This window comes from Ahaetulla prasina, chromosome 3 (genome assembly GCF_028640845.1).
Source record: "Ahaetulla prasina isolate Xishuangbanna chromosome 3, ASM2864084v1, whole genome shotgun sequence".
In the NCBI taxonomy this organism is placed as follows: domain Eukaryota; kingdom Metazoa; phylum Chordata; class Lepidosauria; order Squamata; family Colubridae; genus Ahaetulla; species Ahaetulla prasina.
In genome coordinates this window covers 100,695,275-100,718,411 of record NC_080541.1, presented here as the reverse complement: position 1 = coordinate 100,718,411, position 23,137 = coordinate 100,695,275, and the positions used below count along the sequence as shown (strand labels likewise).

General features: G+C 37.7%; 1 protein-coding gene across 1 annotated transcript in view; it reads right to left on the bottom strand.

The window, feature by feature from the left end:
• GABBR2 (gamma-aminobutyric acid type B receptor subunit 2) overlaps window positions 1-23,137 on the bottom strand; it is a 414,031-nt gene that overhangs the window by 349,400 nt on the left and 41,494 nt on the right. Inside the window, exon 2 of the mRNA XM_058177216.1 lies at window positions 15,481-15,618. Coding sequence (XP_058033199.1) covers window positions 15,481-15,618 — 138 coding nt within the window. The remainder of the gene's footprint in view (window positions 1-15,480; window positions 15,619-23,137) is intronic.

Genomic DNA, 23,137 nt, shown 5'->3' with positions numbered 1-23,137 from the left:
CCAGATTCTTGTGTATAGGCTTGAACAATAAATCATCTGAATTGAAACTTATGTGTGATCCTGATTCTTCACACCTGACATTATTCTGGCCAATTTATAATCAACACTAAATTGGTTTTCAAACTCAAGGCCCACGGGGTGCTTAGATCTGGCCCATAGAGCCGCCCTGGAAGCCACAAAGGACCAGCCCGCAGTGCCTCTGCCAGTGAAAATGGAACTCAGGAGGGCCACGTGCAGCCCCCGTAGGCTCCGTTTTCAGCTGCAATGGCCTCCTGCAGCAAAAACGGCACTTAGGGGGACTCTATTTTTGGTGGCAATGGCCTCCTGCAATTCTCTGCCAGTCGTTGTGGCTGAAAACAGAGCTCGCAAGGGCCATGCATGGTGCTCCCGAGCTCTGTTTTTGCTTGAAGAGGGTTGCAGGAGGCTGCATAAACCGAAAATGGAACTCAGGAACCCATTTTTGCTGGCAGAGCACGTGGACCATGCTCACCCTAGTCACACCCATGCCAGCCCCCTGAGGTCAAACATATCCCAGATACAGCCTTCAATGAAATCAAGTTTGACATCCCTGAGTTAGTGGAATTCAAGGGTGGGGCAGGACTTGGAATGTTTGTGTACACGTAACAATTCTAGGCTAAGTCCTCTCTTAACTCCACCCCAGACTCAGCATGCTATTCTCCAGGAATGCTGTTAAGGCCCTAAATGCAGGTATTGGTTGTAAAGTTATTTTTTGCAGCACTGTCAGAACTTTAAAAGGTTGCTAAATAAGGCAATTGGTAAGCAAAGACTTAAATATATTTAAAAATATATAATAATGATATTTATTGACCTGAATAAAAATTATTTTAAACCAGAATATTTTATTGTTGTAATTCTGATTTTGTTCATACATCCATTCTATTATTTTTAACAAGATTAATTGAAATGCAGGGAAACATTTGGTTAATGTTGGCTAGAGTCTTTTTAAAACAGGTCGTATTTAGGAAACCTATCCTCACTCTGAGATCCAATACTATAAAAGCAATTATAAATTCTCACTGGTAAAGAAATTTCTCAAATCAGTGATTCTATCATTTTATACATGTTTATCAACTCACTCCACTTATTTTTAAATATTCTTTTGGGACCCATTAATGAAATTATCAAGTACATTTACACTTTGTCAAAAGTAAAACTGACTCAATATCACCAGCTTTTCTTTTCATGTTTATGAGACTTATTCAAATTGATAGCTTGCATAATTTGCCTATAATAATATCCCTATATTTTGCAGCCAAGAGAAGACATGCAGCCACCCTACCTTAACCTTCTGTCAACTTATGCCTAAAGGTATAACTATGAAAAGAAAAAGTAGTTATTTCTTTATTCTTATCTTTTATAAGATAATTCATTGTCTTCTAAAGTACATTGTTTTAGTTCAACAGTAATTCAGAAAACCAGCACATCACATTCTTAAGTAACTCCTTACCAGAAAGCAATGAAGATAAACCCTGTTCAACAAAGAGTCATAGAGGTAGATAGATCACTACTTGACTCTGTGGTCTCTTCTCAAAATCCCCAAAGCTTTAACCAAAAACTGTCTATTGACCTCACCCCATTCCTAAGAGGTCTGTAAGGGGCGTGCATAAGAGCACAAACGTGCCTACCATTCCTGTCCTATTGTTTCCTTTCATTATATCCAATTAATATAGTTATTAATACTTATGCTTATATATTGTATAGTTACTTTCATGCTTATGCTTATATATACTCTTGTGACAAAATAAATAAATAAATAAGGGTATACTATTTTTATTAGTAAGACAGCAGTAAGTCAGCTTGGTGAGATTTATTAAGATATTATAGTGCTCTCTTTGCTCTGAATAAGGATTTGCTTTGTAGGTACAACTCCTCCATGCAAAGATAGAATACAAGCTCGATCAGTGTGAGATAATCAGGGTTGTGCCTTGACAATCCAAATTCTTCAGACAGGTGCACCTCAGAAGCTGCATTGTGCCCTATGTTTAACTACTAATATGCAGAGTTCCTCAAGTTTCGCTTAATTTAGGTTTTCCTTGCCATACGAAGAGATTAAGAGCTATATAATCACTCATTCCATTCCATTCCATATCTCTGAAAGCCATATGCTCTAAAATACTTTTCTTTTAAATTACAACCTTAAATTCCTATGTACGCCTTATTTCATGTTTTCTTCAGCAACTCCAAAGAATCGAACTTTTCACGCATTCCCAGATATACAATGGATAGTCTACACACCCCTGTTATAATGCCAGGTTTTTCAGGTGTAAAAAATCAGGTGTAAAAAAATCAGGTGTAAAAAAATTAGGTGTAAAAAAATCAGCCAAGTTTTTTTCCAGCGTTGTCATATAAACTGTACAATTCAACTGAAAAACAAACTGAAATCTTTTAGGGAAAATAACAATAAAAAACTTACAATAATGCGGTTATATAAAGATGCACACCCTTAAATTAATACTTCGTTGAAGCATACCTTAATTTTATGATACCATTCAGTTTTCTGAGGTAAGAGCCTATCAGCATGGCATGTCTTGGGATACTTTGGCCACTCTTCCTTGCAAAAGTGCTCCAAATCTGTCAGATTGCAAGGGCATCTCCCATCAAGTCGCTCCACAGATTTTCAATTGGATTTTCAATCCAGCCTTTGGCAGGGCCATTGCAAAACTTTGATCTTATTCTGCTGAAGCCATTCTTTTGTTAATTTGAAGGTATGCTTTGCTTTATGTCACATTGAAAGGTGAAATTCCTCTTCATCTTTAGCATTTTAGAAGAGGCCTAAAGGTTTCATGCAAAAATTGACTGATATTTGAAACTGTTCGTTATTCCCTACATCTTGACTAAAGCCACAGTTCCAGCTGAAGAAAAGCAGAAAAGCATACTGTTTGGAATTATGGCCAAAAGGTCAACTTTGGTCTCATCAGACTGCAACACATTTTCCCAGATGCTTTTGTAAGACTTGATGTAGGTTTTTGCAAAATGTAGCTGTGCTTGGATATTTTTTGTAAGAAAAGGTTCCATCTTGCCACTTTACCTCATAGCCCAGACATATAAAGAATACAGGAAATTGTTGTCACAGTAGTACACAACCAATACAGCAAACAAAGGAAATGCAACTTTGAGTTGTATTAACAGAAGAATATATCGTTTCCAAAACAAGAGAAATAATAGTTCCATTCTAGTCTGCATTAGTACTACTTTAAACTTTCAAAAGAATTCCAATAGATGGGAACAGATTCAATCAGTCAGTCAGTTAGAGGATAGGAAGCAAAATTCTAAGGGAAGATACTGTGGAAGGAGAAAACATGGTTGAGCATATCACTTTGTAAACTTCTGTATGGGAGTCACAAAAGAAGGCCAAAATCTATTTTCTATAGATCTTGCTGCAGAAGGCAGAATATTGAAGACACAGAAAACAATTGCTAGTTGAATGTTAGGAAAAATGCCCTAATAGTAATGGTGGAACTTGTTACTTTGCTTAGAGTAGCAGGTTTTAAACCAAAGCTAAACATAATCTGTCAGAGTTGCTTAAACTTGGATTTCTGCCCTAAGCAAGAAGTTGGGCTCAATCTAAATGAGATCTTCCAACTCAGTGATTTCTGTATATCAGCACAACTGCTAAATGCAGCCAAAGTGAATTTATGTCACTTATAATCTCTCCACTATGTTTATTTCTGAAAGTAAGAATATGTGTGACAGATTTTTACACGAACATTAAAAATGTCTGTAGGGCACTGATGATCAAGTGCCAACCCATGGGGCATTTTTCCCATTTTGTACTCTGTCTGGAAGCTAAACTTCTAAGAAAGAGGGGGAAAACAATCTGTCTCAAAAATAGGACTGAGACTACACACCTTCTTAAATATCCATTTGGGATTTTGCATGTAATTCTCACTATCAAGAAGTGTAATTGTATCTCTGTAAGGCAGAAATTTGGTAATTGTGAAATCCTTCTTTGCAGATAGTATTCATTTTATTAGGGACAAAAGTGTCCCTGCACAGGACATTCTGTGCCATTTATTCTTCTTCTGAAATGAATGACTAAAAGACACAATCATCTTCAATAACATATAAACCCACAAATCTGTCCGACTCCAAAAGATTAGTTCACATCTACTTCTTACAGGAAAATAAAATATTATCTCTGTACATGAGTTGTTATAACAGAATAATTCTAATAATTTTAATCTCCTACACTGGTCACTGTAACCAGTCTTGAATTACAGGGTCATTAGAGAGAGATATTAAATAAATAGAAACTAAGACCAACATTTAAGGTCAGTAAGTACCCAGGCCTGTTGACAAAACCAGATCTTCAAGGCCTTGCAAAGGAATGTCAAAGTGGGGGCCAATCTATATGGATGATGTTTCACAGGGTGGGAGCCACCATGGAGAAGGCCCTTCTTGGTCCCACCAGATGAACCTCCTTAGGAGAAGGGACACAGCATTCCCTGCCTCAACCCACTCCACTCTGGAGGGTCAGGTAGATTTGACCAGGAAAAGATGGTCCTTCAAATAACCTGTTTCTAAGCCATGTAGTTGAAGGTGACAACCAGTACCTTGAATTGGACCTGGAAGCAAATTGACAACCAATGCAGCTCCCACAAGAGAGAAGACACATGTGCACATCTATGCTCACACAAAGCCATGTAGGTCACCACATTTTGAATCAGTTGAAACTTCTGGATACTTTTCAAGGTCAGCCCCATGCACATGGTCTTTGGGTTTCTGACACTCCAATATGGGCATGCACACACATGCGCATGTGCACTTTCCAGTTTGGGCATGGTGCCGAAAAGGTTCGCCCTCACTGGTCTATATAGTTGAATTGATTTAATTAATTTATGATGTCTAATAGTTCCTATTGGGAATCAAAAAATGTAGAGGCCAATATTTCAATCCCAGCAGCTCCAATTGTTTCCAAAACTTCTGTCCACTCAATGTCCCAAGAAAACTAACAATTTTGCACAATTCAGGGACCATACAGTTATTTCTGTCCAGTGATTAGAAGTGCTCCCTAATTTTCTTTACCTTAATCTGTTATCCATGTTTCACTAATTTTTTAAACCCAAAATACTATTAATCATATATAGATCAAATTTCTTTGATCGGTACAGAAATCCCATTGCAGGACATCCTACTGCACATTGCACTAAACCACATGAAGCTTATTTAAATTATTTTAAATTCTTTGTTAAAGGCAGATTTATAATTTATGTTCTTAATCCCCCTTTTCCTGATTAATCCGCAAATCAATAGAAATCTCTTACTTTAAAGCTAATTGCACAATTGAAGTAATACAAAAAGCTAATCCTTTTACTACCCTTGCAGAAATGCTACTAAAATAAGATTTGTATTACTCATGTGCTTATATTTTTAAGTTTCATCTTAATATTATTACCCAATATGTCTCCACAGTACAAACGGTAAATAATATACTGCTGGACTAGTTGGAAAATAAGGACCTTATAACTGAGGCAAGGACAGAATTTTGTAAGGCCTTTATCCTGTTGTGTTTTAACATTTTGCAGTTAACATAAGATTATGTTATGTTATTCAATTTCATTTCCAGTCCTAGACCAATAAAACACAAATACAAAATATAAAATACAGAAACACAAATCTGAGATAATTTAATATTAGAAAGAGGATATCATTCAATTTCTGAAAGCCATAGCTATTGGTAGAAACTTGGCAGCCTTTGTAGTGGTCTTGAAGAAGGAAGCTTATAATGTCTTGAACAGGAAATCAAGTAATAATGCTGGTTCTTACCAATATTCAGAGAGATGCACAGGGAGCTTTTAACACCTTTTATTAGACCATTACCTGGACATTCAGATTAATTTTATTTTAAAATTCATTCATGGAGATAAGGACAATAAAATAACAAACGTTTTTGTAGAGATTGAATTAGAAGCTTGTAGAACCTGATTATTATTAATGGCAAATTAATTTTGAGCTGTACAATGTAGAGTATTATTTAAAAAACCACTAGAACACTATATTTTCCCCTTTTTTCATTACATAGTACTTTTGCTCCTTTCCCCCTTTTATTTCCTCTTTCATTTCTCTGCATTATTTTATTTAATCTAATTGCTTTGATATGCGTATTGAATTTGTGATCTGTCATAAAGTGGTCAAATTGAAACTACAAAGCAGAAAAGTTCAAATAGAACAAAACAGGATGTTTTTTAAAAGATAAAACAATCAAAAATCTAAATAACTGATTTCCTTGAATTTTGAGGAAAATTCAATAATAATTATACCTACCATATATAGAATGTGCTATAATTTATTTTATAAACAACAAAGTGAATACTTACCACATTGAATTATACTGTCCACTCTTTCCTAAGAAGAAGCTATGACTAGCATATTTTGTTAACCTAATGTTTTGTTTCCAGTACCAAAGTGTCTTTCTAGGAACTCAAAGAACTTTTTGACAATAGTTCAAATAATTCAAAGTACTATATTTTGCAGTTTTAAACATCATTAAAGGTTTTAGAAACTTATGCTTGTTTTGATATAAAAACTCTTTTTTCCAAGAGATTTATGTATTTTTCATATTTGTTGAAAAACTGATGTGTTACTTTAATATCTAAAAAAACCCAACTTTATCTGATACGTTCAAAAACATAAGGATTCCAAGTAGCCAATGATTCTGATCCAAATAAATGGCACAACATATGGTGAATGTATTACATTTTAGTTATTTTGCCAAATAGTACTCTTTTTGTAGACTCAAAAATATTTAAAGTATAATTAATTATCTGTAATTAAGGAAACTATCTTATTTACCACCTATGCTTTCCAACAACAATATTTACCTCCCATTTGAAAATATGTGTTATTCCAATTGGTTAGTTTCTCATGGAAACAGGGATCAAGTATTAATTTTTCACTCAATATCAGATGACTTTGACCACCAGCTTCCTTTACACTTAAAACCAAGTATGTATCAAGATTTCAAAGGTGCCAAATACACACTCTCCATGACAGTCATTTTTGTTCCAATACATCTACTATGCATTTATTTTATTTATTTGTTTGTCAAGTACGTATTAGATAATATATATAAGTATAAGCATGAATTGAATGATACATAAAATGAATACAATTAAAGGGAACATTAGGACAGGGACGGTATTACGGTAGGCACACTAGTGCCCTTATGCATGCCCCTTACAGACCTCTTAGGAATGGGGTGAGGTCAATAGTAGACGGTCTAAGGTTAAAATTTGGGGGATTTTGGGATGAAACCACAGAGTCATGTAGTGCATTCCAGGCATTGACCACTCTGTTGCTGAAGTCATATTTTCTGGAATCGCATATTCCAATAAGGTGCTAATCCTGAAGAATCTAGATGGAATTACTCCTACTGTACATGAAATAACATGATCAGAGGACGACACTATACGTAATTCAGGGAAATAACAATAGATCCTCTTAGAAACAAGACAAAAAGGATGCTATAAATGTAATACTGCCCAATTCCTATTTTCAATTCTACATTAGATTTGCTCAGTTGTTTGGCCATCAAGACTGTGGTAACTACCTATGATTGATTACTCTTTTATTCGTATCTCTTTTTCAACCTGATACATGCTGGTCCTGACAGTGTGTTCTCTGTAACTGGAGGGATAAGTCATGTTAACTGTAACAAAAATAAGACAGTCACAAATGCTACTATGTGATTGCAATCTTTTTAATATTATTGACTTATAGCCAACAGAAATGTATTCCATAATATACGTATTAGCAACAGAATCTTTTAGGATAATATTATTGGCTTGTTTAAATTCCTTCTGACATTTTATTCACATTTATCTATCTACACTACATGAATGTCTAGATTCTTGCAACCAGAGAACCCATGGAAAGGGGAAGGAGTCAACCAATACAATCTATTGGGCCAAATATATCAAAAAGTACATTTAACATATACAAACACACGATAAGTTAAACAATTATTATTTCATTGTTGCCTCATGCTTCTCAGTACTAAATTAAATATGCCTGCCAGAATAGAATTCTTTATTGGCCAAGTGTGATTGGACACACAAGGAATTTCTCTTTGCTGCATAAGCTCTCAGTGTACATAAAAGATATAACTGATAAATCATGGTCATAGTCATCATAAATACATTCAACGTGAATCATAATATACAACACTTAGTGATAGTCACAGGATATTAAATAAGCAATTAAAATCATACTAGGAAACCAAATAAAACAATAGAAATCATAAAGATACAAGCAACAAGGTTATAGTTATAGAAAAGGAGATAGGTAAAAGAAAGGATGAGAAGAATAATATTAATACAGTCTTAGTAAATAGTGTGACGGTGTTGTGGGAAATAATTGTTTAGCAGAGTGATGGAATGCGGGGGGAAACTGTACTTGTATCTAGTTTTTCTGGTGTGTAATGCTCTATAATATTGTTTTGAGGGTAGAAGTTGAAACAGTTTATGTCCAGGATATGAGGGGTCTGTAGATATTTTCACAGCCTCTTTTTGACTCGTGCAGTATACCTGTACAGGTCCTCAATGGAAGGCAGGTTAGTAGCAATTGTTTTGTCTGCAGTTCTAATTATCCGTTGAAGTCTGTGTCTGTCTTATTTGAGCCAAACTAGACAGTTATAGAGGTGCAGATGACAGATTCAATAATTCCTCTATAGAACTGTATCCTTGGGCAGTCTGAGCTTTCTGAGTTGGTGCAGAAAGAACATTATTTGTGCTTTTTTGATGACGTTTTTGATGTTAGATGCCCATTTTAAGTCTTGAGATATGATATGATCTCTACTGTTGATACCATGTGGTCTTGTATTGTAAGAGGTTTTAGTATAGGAGGGTTTCTCCTAAAATCTACCATCATTTCTACGATTTTGAGTGTGTTTGGTTCAAGATTGTTCCAGTCGCACCACAAGACTAGTTGTTCAACCTCCTGTCTGTTAGCAGATTAGTCGTTGTCTCAAATGAGACCAATCACTGTTATATCATCTGCAAACTTCAGTACTTTTACAGAGGGATTTTTTGAGATGCAGTGACTGGTATATAGAGCTAAAAGAAGTGAAGAGAGCACACAGCCCTGTGGGGTGGGGTGTGCTAATTGCACAGATATCTGATGAATGATAGCTTCACCTGCTAAACACATGAAGCATTTACTTAGTGGTGAACATTTACCCTACAATACTGAGGAATTTTCCAATTGGAATCTTTATCTTCATCTACATAATTGCAACTAGTAATTGCATCCTTGCTTTAAATGTTAGCAATACATTTTTTAAAAAAAACACAATCTTTTGTGCTTCTTTGAGTAAACAGCTGGAAAAATGTATCATTGTTTTAAATAGTTCAGAAATATCATTATTGGCTCAAGCTATGATTGATCAGTAGTGATACAGACATTCATTTTTAACAGAATAATTTATCCCTTGTGACACATATTACCATATGTCAATGCTATTTCCAGTGTTTAATGAATTACTAGAGTACAGGAAGCAGACATATTTTGTCATTAAGTAGCAGCTGTTTTAACAGATAACAGTGGCACTATATCTTTAAGTTTTAAAACAGGATGGTTAAGAAATAGCGTTATTACCTTGTCAAACTTCAACCACATTTTGTAGCATCTTCATTTATAGTCCAGATCACAATGAGACAGAATGCATGCATTTTGTAAAATCTTTCCAGCTGTCTCCTATATATCTGTACATCAATCAGATCAGAAGCTATTCCAGCTCAGAGCAGGGTTAAATTCCCACTGGGATTACAATGCAGTTACAATACTGTATAGCCATAAGGCAACCTATTTAACAGTATCAAAATCCCTTCCAAAGGTACCAAGCAACTCTGAGACTTTCATTTCTCAAAAGCCCATTGTAAGAAATCAAGCCACACAAACAGAACTTCTTTTTTCCTTCCTTCCTTCCTTCCTTCCTTCCTTCCTTCCTTCCTTCCTTCCTTCCTTCCTTCCTTCCTTCCTTCCTTCCTTGATGTTGAGCAATATTTTAGACATCACTACTGGCTGTGATAGTGGTGGAGAAATAGTAGCAACAGTAAACTACTCAAAGCTCCATTTTCATCCACCAAATCTTTTTTTTAAACACTTTATTTAGACATCTTGGTACATGGGGATGGTTCTAGCATTCCTAGCTAAATCTATGATGAGCCATCAAAATAAGTTATAAAATGCATCACAAACAAGAGAATTGGCTGCCATTTGAAAAATTCACCACATTCGCTGAAATGTTGGCCACTATTCATTGTTAAGTACAGAATGTTCTACATGCCCAAAGTAGCACTGCATTCCCTAGACAACAGTTCTCCATGCCAAACATCAAATTACTTGGGAGGCCTGTGGCAATTTCAAAGGCAGCTTGTGCGGCCTTAACATTGATTAAACTTCTGCTGTATCCCAGGTGATACCATTGTTCCAATCATGATTTCTCAGCTTTGCCAAGAGTACAATTTGTTTTTGGTTATTGGGGTCTGTAAAATCCCATGACAATGAACAAATACATTCAAAATCAATCTAGAAAATATGATCCATTTGCAACCATGGATTTTCCACCTTGTATCTGTTTTCTAGCTGACCCATTCTTGTTTCTTTCAGGTGTGAAATTGAGGCTGTGTTCATAAGACAGAGTATGGTTAGCATGCTATACTTAGTAGTTTTCTGGGTTCCTAAACCACAATGAATCATACACTCTTAGGCTGAATTCACACAGCACACTCGTTTATGACTCACCATTTTGTGTAAAACTTCAAGCTTTGGTTTGAAAAGTCACAAGATTATGTTGGAGAGTATTTGCAATCTCCCTTGCATTTGCTTTTAACGAAATGTTGACCAAATACCCAGAAAACTGGATCTCCATGAGCAAAGGGCTAAAAACTAAAGAAGTTAAATCTTTTGAAGGGTTGTTTTTTTTTGTTGATATTTAATAAATGATGAATAAATGTAATTTTTAAACAAGTAGAATAAGGAGATTTTTAAAGTCATGTCAGGTCTGAATAACCAGACCCATATATGCAGAATCTATGCTAACTACTTTATTATGTTCTGTCTATAATACAGGAATCTCATGAATCGGGCAGCCTACTTCTGGGAACAATTAGATAAGACTCCAAATAACTCAGGGAGGACTATGTTAGCCTTTTTACAGTTATGCAGTGACTCCAGGAAGCTCCACGTTTGATCCCTCCTCCCTGCCAGTCGGGTGCTTCCTAACAAGTCTTCCTGTTACGATGTTGTTTCTCAAAGATGAATATGTTCTCCTAAGTCTAATGGAATCTGTTATGGATCCTGAACTGCTATGGTACAATGATAACAATTGTGATGCAACTCTGAAAAGTCCAATTCACCTCTAACTTGCTACAGTGGATAATTTATATACTTTCTTTATGAATTCCTTTTTTAATGAATAAATAAGGACTTTCAATTTGTTACTAATGTCACAGAGATTATTGTTTTTATGGGTTTGATATTTTCTATTGCGCATTTATTATTATTATTTAGATGCTACATTTGGAGTATTTATTTTGATTAGGTTAAGTGATAGCCAGTAGTGAAAAGTCATTCAATCAACTTCATGGAAGAATGGGAATTTGAAATTGGATTTCTCAAATTCACTTCCAATGCCATAATGGAAATATGGCAGCCATTTCGTGGAAAAATATATTCTCTTTAAAAGGTATATATGAACTGCTCCATTGGTATCTTTCAAATTAAAGATCCCTTAATGCCCCTCCAGATATTTTGATTAATAATTCCTTTATCTGGCTATATTTGGTGATAGGATTTGAAGTTAAAAACATATATGGTATATTATAAGCAAACTGTTTACATTCCACCTTGCCTATCTATGTTCCAGTTTTAGTTTTATATGTAGCTACATCTATTCAGCTACATCTATATTGTAAGCACAAACGTTTACAGGGCCATTTGTCTTTTAGTGAACATTATTGAACAAAAAATGCAGGATTTCTTTTTAGACATGTATATACTAGGCAATATTACATAACTAAATCCAGGATAAATGTACTACAATCCAATAAAATAATGAAATAATATACTGAATTCAATGCAGTTCTGCAAAAGCTTTCTCTGTTTGCAAAAGGACAGAAAACCAATAGATCATCCTGCTGGAAGAAAGGGGAGAAAAAAGATGATTCTCCCCTCAGCCTGAACTGCCCTGACTTCGTAAATGAAAGTTTCTCAATTTCAATGTTGTTGAAGCAGCATATACATCATAATATAGTTACTACTGAATTTTTTTTTTAAAAAAATCCACAAACACATAAAATATAAGAATAGGTAAACAGAAATATTTACTTTCTTGTCTTACTGAATGAGGTTTTGCAGGGATGTTCAGTACGAGTTTGTTGTAATTCTTTGTACCTTACATCAACGTTAATCAGTCAGATTTGTTCCTGTTCATATTACTACATTTTATGCAGGTTATCATTCATATTACTACATTTTATGCAGGTTATCATCCAATACAAAAGCATGCAAATTATGCAACTGCACTTAAATAAATAGTTTATTAATTATTAAATTATTAACTTATTAAATGGTTTTTAAAAGATTAAAAGCTAAGCTTCAAAGTTGTCTATCACTCTACCAGTTTGAAGTCAAAAGTACATAGATTTCCTGAAAACAATTGAATAGAATATTGCTTGCTTAGGTTATCTTCCAAATTTGAAAACAAAAGCAAAAAAGCTCCTTTTGTTAAAATGAAGGCAATCTTTAGGAAAGAACTTAACTCTTCTTCTGGTGTTGGCCTGAAGTATAAAATACATATCTTTTCCCATGGCTGCCTTATTATTATAGCTTTTTCCAGTAAAAAAGAAGAAAAGAGCATCAAAGAAGAGAATTCAAAGCTGAATTCTCCATCATTTCTTTCAGTAACATGTTATCAATAGTTTTCTAATCTTCTGTTTTCTTCTTAAAGTTTCTCCTTAAAACTTTTATTGTTAATCAATATTTTTTCCAGTAAAGTCTTATGTCAAGAAAGATCACATATCACCTAGGATTTATCCTTTATCCTTTAGCTGCTCATCAAAAAGAATTATGGAAATACATGATTAAAACTGCATTGATATGGCTATATATCTAACATATTTAATCATACTCACTAGTGTGGCATCACTCACATTTATTTACATCTCACCTCTCCATCCTAATATTTAATAGTATTTCAAAATTTCAAAAAAATGCAAATTTTCAAAAGCAAAGGATAATATTTTAAAAACTAATAATTAAACTATCATGAAAAAAATCTGAAAATTTGGCTGAAGAGACAGTGGAGAAAATGGGGACAAAGAATGTATTCCACTGAAAGGCATGTAGGAAAAAGCCCACTTCCTACATGTAAGAGAAAAGGCTCTCTAACCAGGATCATCTTCAAGAGCAGAGTTCCCCAATCTTTCCGGGGTGTGAGAGAGATGGTTCCATGCAAGCAGCGGGGAAGCGGACATACAGCTCCATTTATACAAGCAATGGACAAACACGCACATTGCTTATGCAAATGCAGTGCACAAGTGTGTGTACCCACTGCTCGTACAAGTGGGGATGTATGCACACTCAGCCGCCACTTTCACGGCCAAGTTCCAAATGGCTCAAGGCCTTGTACTGGGCCACAGCCCAGGGGTCAGGGATCTCTATTCAAGAGGACTCTCCTCCTATATAACTTAATACTTGAAAAGCCACCTCTCTGATAGCCAGCTCCTAATCATCAAGAGTTGAACAAGTCTTGACTGAGATGCTCATTTTAAGTTCAAAATTGTTTTGAATTTCAAATGGATTATATCTGTCTCTATAGAACACAGGATTTTCTTGTTTCAAGCTTAGAACATTTTTATGGAGGCAGAATAGCATTAGAATGCTTCTGGTGATGATACAATAACCCATTCTGAACCTGATACAGTTTGTTCAAATGAAAAAGGAATGTTGTGTTGAGATCAAAATATTTTTCAGTAGTTTGTATACTATTATTTGACAGGATAAGAGATCTACTATGAAAGTATTCTTATAAAATAGGTGTCCTAATAGCATTTAAGGTGGTCATCTTTGATATACACTATTTTCACTAATAGTGAAAATATGTTTTACCTATGAATAAATATTTTTGGATCTAATCTTCTAGAATGAATTAATGAATGAAGTCCTATGAATGAGACTTACTGTACCACATTACTGATTCATGTAGGAGCTTACCAATAAAAGTACACAAAACATGAATTTTCAGGTGAAAATCATAGCTACCAGTAGTAGTTCTATCAAATACTATAGCTACCAGCCTAGAAACTTTTTCTAATCCTATTTTGGTAATATTTACCTACTTGAGTTTTGATTGATTTCTGATTATGTGCCATCAAGTTGTTTTCAACTGGTATAATGAAATGATTATTCAGAGCTCAGTTGTAAATAAGGTTGTGTGTTAAAAACATACAGTAATATATTAAAGCTGATTACAAGGTGATTATATAAAGATTACACATAGCAAAAAGGATGCAATTGCCAAATGAAATCTTGCTATTATCTTGTAATTAATTTCATAAAGATACCCTGCATTCTAAAAATAGTCCTAATACAGAAGTTTCCAATGTATCCCCATTTACCACAAAATCCAAACTATTTTTTCTAAAAACTGGATAAAATCAGTATCTGTTAAACATCCTGGCATTTGGTCCATAAGGTTAGCTGTTCCTGAAACCAGAGCTCAGAAGGAGAGGAGTTGCCTCTTTCTACATTTACTTTTCTAAAGAATAGCTATCAAACTAAGCCCCTTTTATTCTAAAATCAGATTTTATTCTTCAGAATTAAAATACAACTAGCTGTATTTTACTTGTTGCAAATACAAAACAGCATTCCTTGCAATGTATTCAGTGGCAGACTGCAGTTATCTCAGCTTCAGGAACTCCCAACTTCTAATTAAGCAGATAATTAATAGTACCTTTGATCACACCCACAGCAATTCTGTCAAACCATCTTTATACTAATATCAAATTAATAATTCAGAAATAATGTTTTCTTGTGTATGTGGATGGTCTCAGAATGCGGTTCATAAATTGCTGCAACTAATAAAATGCACCTCAAAATCCCATTTTGAATCTGGCTTTGCAACCAGTTAATCTAAACAGAACCACAGTTATACAATGCATCTCTACATCTTTCAGCATTTCACATCCACACAAAGCCTGTGATTGAAACTCTCTAAATACTCCATATCACACTTAGTAGATGACAGTTCATGGGAAATATGAAGGAAAACAATAATTTCCTCTCTATCCCACTGATAGTTATATCAGTAAAAACATCTCATTGGACTTTACCCACATTTGTTTGTGGATTTTGAAGTAGATCATAGAAGGCAGGCACCCTCTTTAGAATTATATATCTAATGTTCTAAACACTTTAAAGCATGGGAGATATTTCTATATATAATTGTGAGTTACTCACCTGGACCAAATTCCATCCTATTAAGGATTCAGCAATGATGGATGTTACAGTTGTACATACGCCACCAAAAACCATTAGATGTGTAGGTCCATATTTTATTGCATCATAGAAGGCTTTAAGACCCTTTGCATTGTCACACTAGGGAAAACAAACAAACAAAAAATCACATGTAATTTCATATTAAATGTGCACTTTGATATTTAAGGATTCCCATAATTAATACCATAATTGAAGGAAAGTAGTGAGCAAGCAGTGACTGTTATACTAGCTAGTTATTTTTTTATTATTCTAAATGGCAACTTCCTGCTCTTCTATGTTGTAACACAGAAATTTCTTTAAATCATATATATAGCATGATACATAAAGAAAATGTCTATCTGTGTTTCTACTTTTAAATCTAATTTTGTACTTTAGCCAAACATTATTGCTATTTCATAACAATATTCCTTACATTATATTCCTGCAACAAATCTATTGTTGTATCACCGGTTAGATAGATAGATAGATATCAGTATTTATATATTGTTCTTCAACTTCTCATTTAACTCCACTCCCCAAAATATTCAGTAAAGATAATAAAGCGGTAATAATTTAAAACATCTACATTACAAGAAACACCACCACCTATCATAAGCAAAGCAACATCATGTATATAAAGAAATAATTTTAAATCTTTCTGAAGACTAGGTTTAAGATAAAAGATCATGAAAGATATTTGTCTAATTTTTAGGGGTTATCACTATCCCATTAATTCAACAAGTTCAGTTTTTGAACTGGCAGAAAAGCTATGAAGGAGCAGACAGTCTCTCATTTAGCATGGCCCCAAACTTTATTCACACTAATTAATAACTGAATTAGTCCAAGAAACACAAAACAGATTAAATGGCAAGAGTCACATGCCCTGAATAGAAAGGCTCCAATAACAAACTATGCTCAGAAGGAGCTGTAGGGAAAACCAACAATAGACACCATTCAAAACCAAATTCCTTCCAGTATACTGACTGCTTTACATCCAGAAGTGGCGCTTCATCCCTGCGGTGCAAAGAGGCTTCTTTTACAAGCCAAGCCAACCAACTCAGCTAGTACTTTAGAAGAAAATCTTAAAATAATAAATAAGTAAATAAACATATAATCAGAAATTAAAATAGCTTCTTTTTGGAGCTAGTAATTGGAACTTATCCATTGGTGGGAACTTCTGATTTGTCAGTCTCCCACTTCTTAATGGCCGTTTGGGTCATTTTTTTTCTCCTCACAAAATGGGTGAGGAATATTGATTTTTTTCCTCTCTACAGTTAACCAGCTGGCAGTGGAGAGGGAAACTGACCGATTCAAGTAGATCTTTGGCAGCTACAAAATGTCAGTATAGTTGCAACTGAAAAAGTTTAAGGGCTGAAACATTACCTATTGTTGGTTACGTACAAAAGCTACACAAACTCACTCCTGCTCAGAACCTACACATTGCTGGAGTTAGTAGGAGACCAGCTGAAAAACTAATTTTTCAGAAATATATTAGATAATACTCTTCAGTTACTGGCTATCCCCAGTTTATCTTTCCCTTGTTAGCTGCTATTAACTTCCATTACCAGATATTTTAAAGTATTCCTATGTTAAAATGACCATGTTTTCTGAAAATAATCAATTTAACTTTTCCTTATAACAAATATTGGTTTCTAATACATTATATATACAATCTATAATACATTATATATACTTTCTGACCGCCACTCAACACCGCAGGGAGACGGAACCATTACGTTGGTTCCGTCCCAGGCGCCTGATGGACCCGGAGAGGTTCCAGACGGAGCTTGGGCCACTTCCTGAGGGTCTGGCTCACGGCACGGCAGAGGAACTAGCCGCAGCCTGGCAACGGGCTGCGGCTGGGGCTTTAGACCGTGTCGTGCCTCTGCGGCCTCTGACCCGGCGTAGATCCCAACCGGCTCCTTGGTTCTCCGAGGAGCTGAGGGGGATGAAACGCCGGAGAAGACGCCTAGAGAGCTCCTGGAGGTCTAGCCGTTTAGAGGCTGATCGGACACTAGTTAGGTCCTATACTAGGACCTACCTAGTGGCACTGAGGGAAGCGAGGCGTTGCTACGCCTCCTCCCTCATTGCGACGGCAGATAACCGCCCAGCCGCCCTGTTTGGGTGACCCGCCCTCCTTCACCAGGGGAGCGGGATGACCCGTGCAGGGGCGTGCTGAGGAGTTTAACGGTTATCTATATGATAAAATCGCTCAGCTTCGAGACGGTCTGGACCAAAATTGCAGCGACTCAGATGAGGCGCCTGAGGGTGGTCTTGGTGATATTGTCTGGGATGAGTTTGACCCTGTGGCTCCGAGGACATGGACAGGTTGTTGGGTAGGCTGAATGCCACCACGTGTTTACTGGACCCGTGCCCTCCTGGCTGGTGCTGGCCACTCAGGAGGTGACACGAGGCTGGCTCCAGGCGATTACGAGTGCTTCCTTGTTGGAGGAGTCTTTCCGGCCGCCTTGAAAGAGGCGGTGGTGAGGCCCTCCTCAAGAAGCCTTCCTGGACCCGGCTGTTTTAGGTAATTATCGTCCGGTCTCAACCTTAAGCCGCGAAGGTTGTAGAAATATGGTGGCATATCAGTTTCCCCTGCACCTGGATGAAACTGTCTATCTAGACCTGCTCCAGTCCGGTTTCCGGCCCGGCTACAGCACGGAGACGGCTTTGGTCGCGTTGGTGGATGATCTCTGGAGGGCCAGGATAGGGGTTGTTCCTCTGCCCTGGTCCTATTAGACCTCTCAGCGGCTTTTGATACCATCGACCATGGTATCCTGCTGCGCCGTTGGAGGGATTGGGAGTGGGAGGCACCGTTTATCGGTGGTTCTCCTCCTATCTCTCTGACCGGTCGCAGACGGTGTTGACAGGGGGCAGAGGTCGGCCCGGGCGCCTCACTTGTGGGTGCCGCAGGGGTCGATTCTCTCGCCTTCTGTTCAACAACTATATGAAGCCGCTGGGTGAGATCATCAGTGGCTTCAGTGTGAGGTACCAGCTGTACGCTGATGACACCCAGCTGTACTTTTCCACACCGGGCCACCCCAATGAAGCTATTGAAGTGCTGTCCCGGTGTCTGGAAGCCGTACGGGTCTGGATGGGGAGAAACAGGCTCAAGCTCAATCCCTCCAAGACGGAGTGGCTGTGGATGCCGGCATCCCGGTACAGTCAGCTGAGTCCACGACTGACTGTCGGGAGCGAGTCATTGGCCCCGATGGAGAGGGTGCGCAATTTGGGCGTTCTCCTGGATGCACGGCTGTCTTTTGAAGACCATTTGACGGCCGTCTCCAGGAGAGCTTTCCACCAGGTTCGCCTGGTGCGCCAGTTGCGCCCCTTTCTAGACCGGGATGCCTTATGCACAATCACTCACGCCCTCGTGACGTCTCGTCTGGATTACTGCAATGCTCTCTACATGGGGCTCCCCTTGAGGGGCACCCGGAGGCTCCAGTTAGTCCAGAATGTGGCTGCGCGGGTGATAGAGGGAGCCCCTCGTGGCTCCCACGTGACACCTATCCTGCGCAGACTGCACTGGCTACCTGTGGCCTTCCGGGTGCGCTTCAAGGTGTTGGTGATAATCTTTAAAGCGCTCCATGGCATAGGGCCGGGCTATTTACGGGACCGCCTACTGCTACCGAATACCTCTCACTGGCCCGTGCGCTCTCACAGAGAGGGACTCCTCAGGGTGCCGTCAGCTAGGCAGTGTCGTCTGGGAACGCCCAGGGGAAGGGCCTTCTCTGTGGGGGCTCCCACCCTCTGGAACGAACTCCCTCCAGGACTTCCGGACCTCCGAACCTTTCGTCGCGAGCTCAAAACATATTTATTCATCTGCGTGGGACTGGATTAGATTTTAAATTTATTGGTTTTAAACGGGTTTTTATTTTTTATATTATTTTTAATAATGGGCTATAGAATAAGTTTTTTAACTGTTATTTTAACTTGTATTTATATGTATTTTTAATTGCCTGTGAACCGCCCTGAGTCCCTAGGGAGATAGGGCGGTATACAAATATGAAAAATAAAAATAATAAATAATAAATAAATAAATAAAATAAATCTCAAATGTGCCTTTTCTGAATGGAATTTAAAAATAATAGAGATTTTTCTATACAGACTTGGGGATTCCAAGGGCATTTATTGAAAAGCATATAGTAGAAAGAAAATGATATTAGGTAAGGCAAATAAATTATCTACTCTTCGGATTCACTTTCCCAGAAGAAATAAACTGTTATCTCAGCCATTAAATATTTATACACAAAAATGTTGATTAGGGCACTAAGAGATGGAATCAACCCTAGGAAGCAAAGTTGCTGGGAGATAATACAGGAGAAGATGGTAATGCATTAATGATAATTGTATTCAGAGAACACATTGAGCTCTAAATCAATAAGCTACTGATTATGATGTTTAATCCAATCAATAGTTCTGCTGCAATGATCATATGATTATTGGAATTTGCCTAAGTCTACATACAGTGTTCCATTTCTGCCCTTTCCAAGTTTACTTCTGTTAACTCTGGAGCTATAAGTAAACAGGATGCCTACTATAAGTGATGCCTTGAAACAAACTCTAAAAGGTAACTTATGCTACAATTTAGTATCAGTAGTAGGATAGAGAGAAACACTGAAGCAATAAGAATAGCAATAGCACTTAGATATCACTCCATAATGCCTTATTGCACTTTCTGAGTCTGAGCAGTTTACAATGTCGGCTTATTGCCCCCAACAATCTGGATCTTCATTTTACCAACTTCAGAAGGATGGAAGGTTAAGGCAACCTTGAGTTGGTCAGGACTGACCTCCTGACTGTGAGCAGAATTAGCCAGCAATACTTTATTTTTATTTTATTTATTTATTTGTCAATAACTTATTAGGTAATAAGTATAAACATAGATTGGATACATACAATAGATACAAATAGAGGAAACATTAGGACAGGGACGATAGGCTTGCTGGTGCTCTTATGCACATCCCTTACAGACCTCTTAGGAATGGGGTGAGGTCAACAGTCTTAGGTTAAAATTTTGGGGGTTTGGGGATGAAACCAGAGTCAGGTAGTGCATTCCAGGCATTGACCACTCTTTTGCTGAAGTCATATTTTCTGCAATCGAGTTTGGAGCGGTTCACTTTAAGTTTGTACTTAATAATAATACTGCAATGTAACCACTGACCCTCCACAGCTCCTCATGGTAGCTCTTTTGTAGCAAGAATCAGCTATTATCTGTTGACCCATAATCATTTTCTTTTGTGTAACCTGGCAACCACCAGCAACCTTTGATTTATTCCATTCTGTACTTTTCTGTCTACCTTGCTCATGGTGCTTCTAGATATTCACTGGGGAAACCCCAATAGCTTGTGAAACCACAGGTTCCATCCCAAGTTTTGCTTTGATGACTGGCCATGGCCAGGATTCTTCTGAGTTTATTTTATTTATTTATTTATTTATTTTGTCACAACATCATATAAAAAGATTATATAGTATATAAACATATATATGAGTAAATATTAGGAGGTATAAGCGTGTATGTGTGTGTATATATATATATATATATATATATTTGTTTTCTGAGGTTTTCGCGGGTATTTGTATGTAGGTCTTTGGTTATTCGGGTTTTCTCCCGCGTAAAATTGGAAGTGTCTTGGCGACGTTTCGACGAAGTCTCATTCGTCATCTTCAGGCTTCAGCTTCGTGCTTCTGGGAGCAATGTGTGATCGCAGCTGTTTCTTCCTTTTTAACTGCTAGTGGGGGTTTGAACTGATTGGGTGGGAGCTTGGCTGTGCTCTGATTGGATGGGGGTGTGTCCTGTTTGGGTGGGGGCTTGGTTGTGCTCAAATTAGTCTGAGTTGCAGGGGGATTTGAGCTGGTGAGCTGCACTGCTGCTGTTTGGCTTCGTGGTCATGCTACATCTTCGTAGTGGGTGTCAGTCTGCTGCATGTATGGATTGGAGGGGTTTGAAATGGCTAATGTTGCAGCTGTGGTCTGGCTTCTGGTCCTTGGTCGTGCTTCCTGATCAGTGTGGGTTTGGGTCTGCTTTCTGGGTGGATGTGTGGTGGTGACATCCTGTGTGGACCTCGTGAGTGTGGGTCTGGTGTCATTCCTCGTGTTAAGGACTCGTTTGTCAATAAGGGCGGGTTTCCAAATGGCTGGTAGGCGGGAGGTATCATCTCGTTTGTTCATGCTGTGTGGGCGTTTTTCTATCTCGATGGCTTCTCTGATTATTCTGTTGTTAAAGTGTTCAGTTTTGGCGATAGTTCTGGTCTTTTAAAGTCAATATCGTGTCCTGTGGCTTTAAGGTGTTGGACCAGGAAGAAGTTGGTTCCTCTTTTTGAATGAGTTCTTGTGTTCTTCAATCGTGCACTTATTCTTCTGTTGGTTTGTCCAATGTATGTGGTGGGGCAGGCGGTGCATGGGATTTCATATACTCCTTGATTTTCTAACTCAATTTTGTCTTTGGGGTTTCTTAGGATGGTGGATATTTTTGGTTTGTGCAGAATGCTGTCTTGATGTTATGTTTGTGGAGGATCTTGCTGATTCTGTCTGTGGTGCCTTTTATATATGGGAGGAGGGCTGTGCCATTTTCTTGCTCTCTGTCTTGGGTTTTAGTGGGGGTTCTTTTGGATTAGTTTGGTAATCTTATTTCTCTGGAATCCATTGGATGTTAGTACGTTTGTGAGAGTGTGTAGTTCGGTTTTTAGGTGTTGTTCGTCAGCTAAGCATTTTGTTCTAGAGATGAGTGTCTTGGCTACGGAGTTGATCTGTGCTGGGTGGTGGTGTGAGAGTGCATGCAGATAGCGGTTTGTGTGTGTTTTCTTCTGGTAGATGGTGTGTCCTAGGGAGCCATTGGGTTTCTTGTAGACTAAGACATCTAGGAAGGGAAGTTGGTTGTTAACTTCTGTTTCCATGGTGAACTGTATTTTGGGGTGTAGGCTATTGAGGTGTGTGAGGAAGTTGTCAAGTTTTTCTTTCCCGTGTGGCCAGATTATGAAGGTGTCGTCTACGTATCTGAGCCAGAGTTTGGGTTTGTGATCAGATTTTTCTAGTGCTTGGGTTTCAAAGTGTTCCATGTAGAGGTTGGCAATGACAGGTGAGAGGGGTGATCCCATGGGTGCTCCTTCTATTTGTTTGTATTTTTGTCCGTTATAGATGAAGTATGTGTTGGATAGGCAGTGGTTGGTCAGATCTAGGATGTGCTTGGGGGGGTTATATTTGTTTTGGATAGCTGTCAAGGCTTCTTTGATTGGCACTTGGGTGAAGAGGGATATGACATCAAAGCTCACGAGTAGGTCGCTGGGCTGTAAGTTTTGTTTCTTTATGATTTCTATGAACTGGAATGAGTTTTTTACGTGTGAGGGGATGGATTCTGCATAGGGCTGTAGTTGTTTGGCGAGAAATTTGGCTAGGTTTTGTAGAGGTGAGCCTATGGAGCTGACTATGGGTCTGAGTGGGGTTCTTTTGGATTAGTTTGGTAATCTTATTTCTCTGGAATCCATTGGATGTTAGTACGTTTGTGAGAGTGTAGTTCGGTTTTAGGTGTTGTTCATCAGCTAAGCGTTTTGTTCTAGAGAGGAGTGTCTTGGCTACGGAGTTGATCTGTGCTGGGTGGTGGTGTGAGAGTGCATGCAGATAGCGGTTTGTGTGTGTTTTC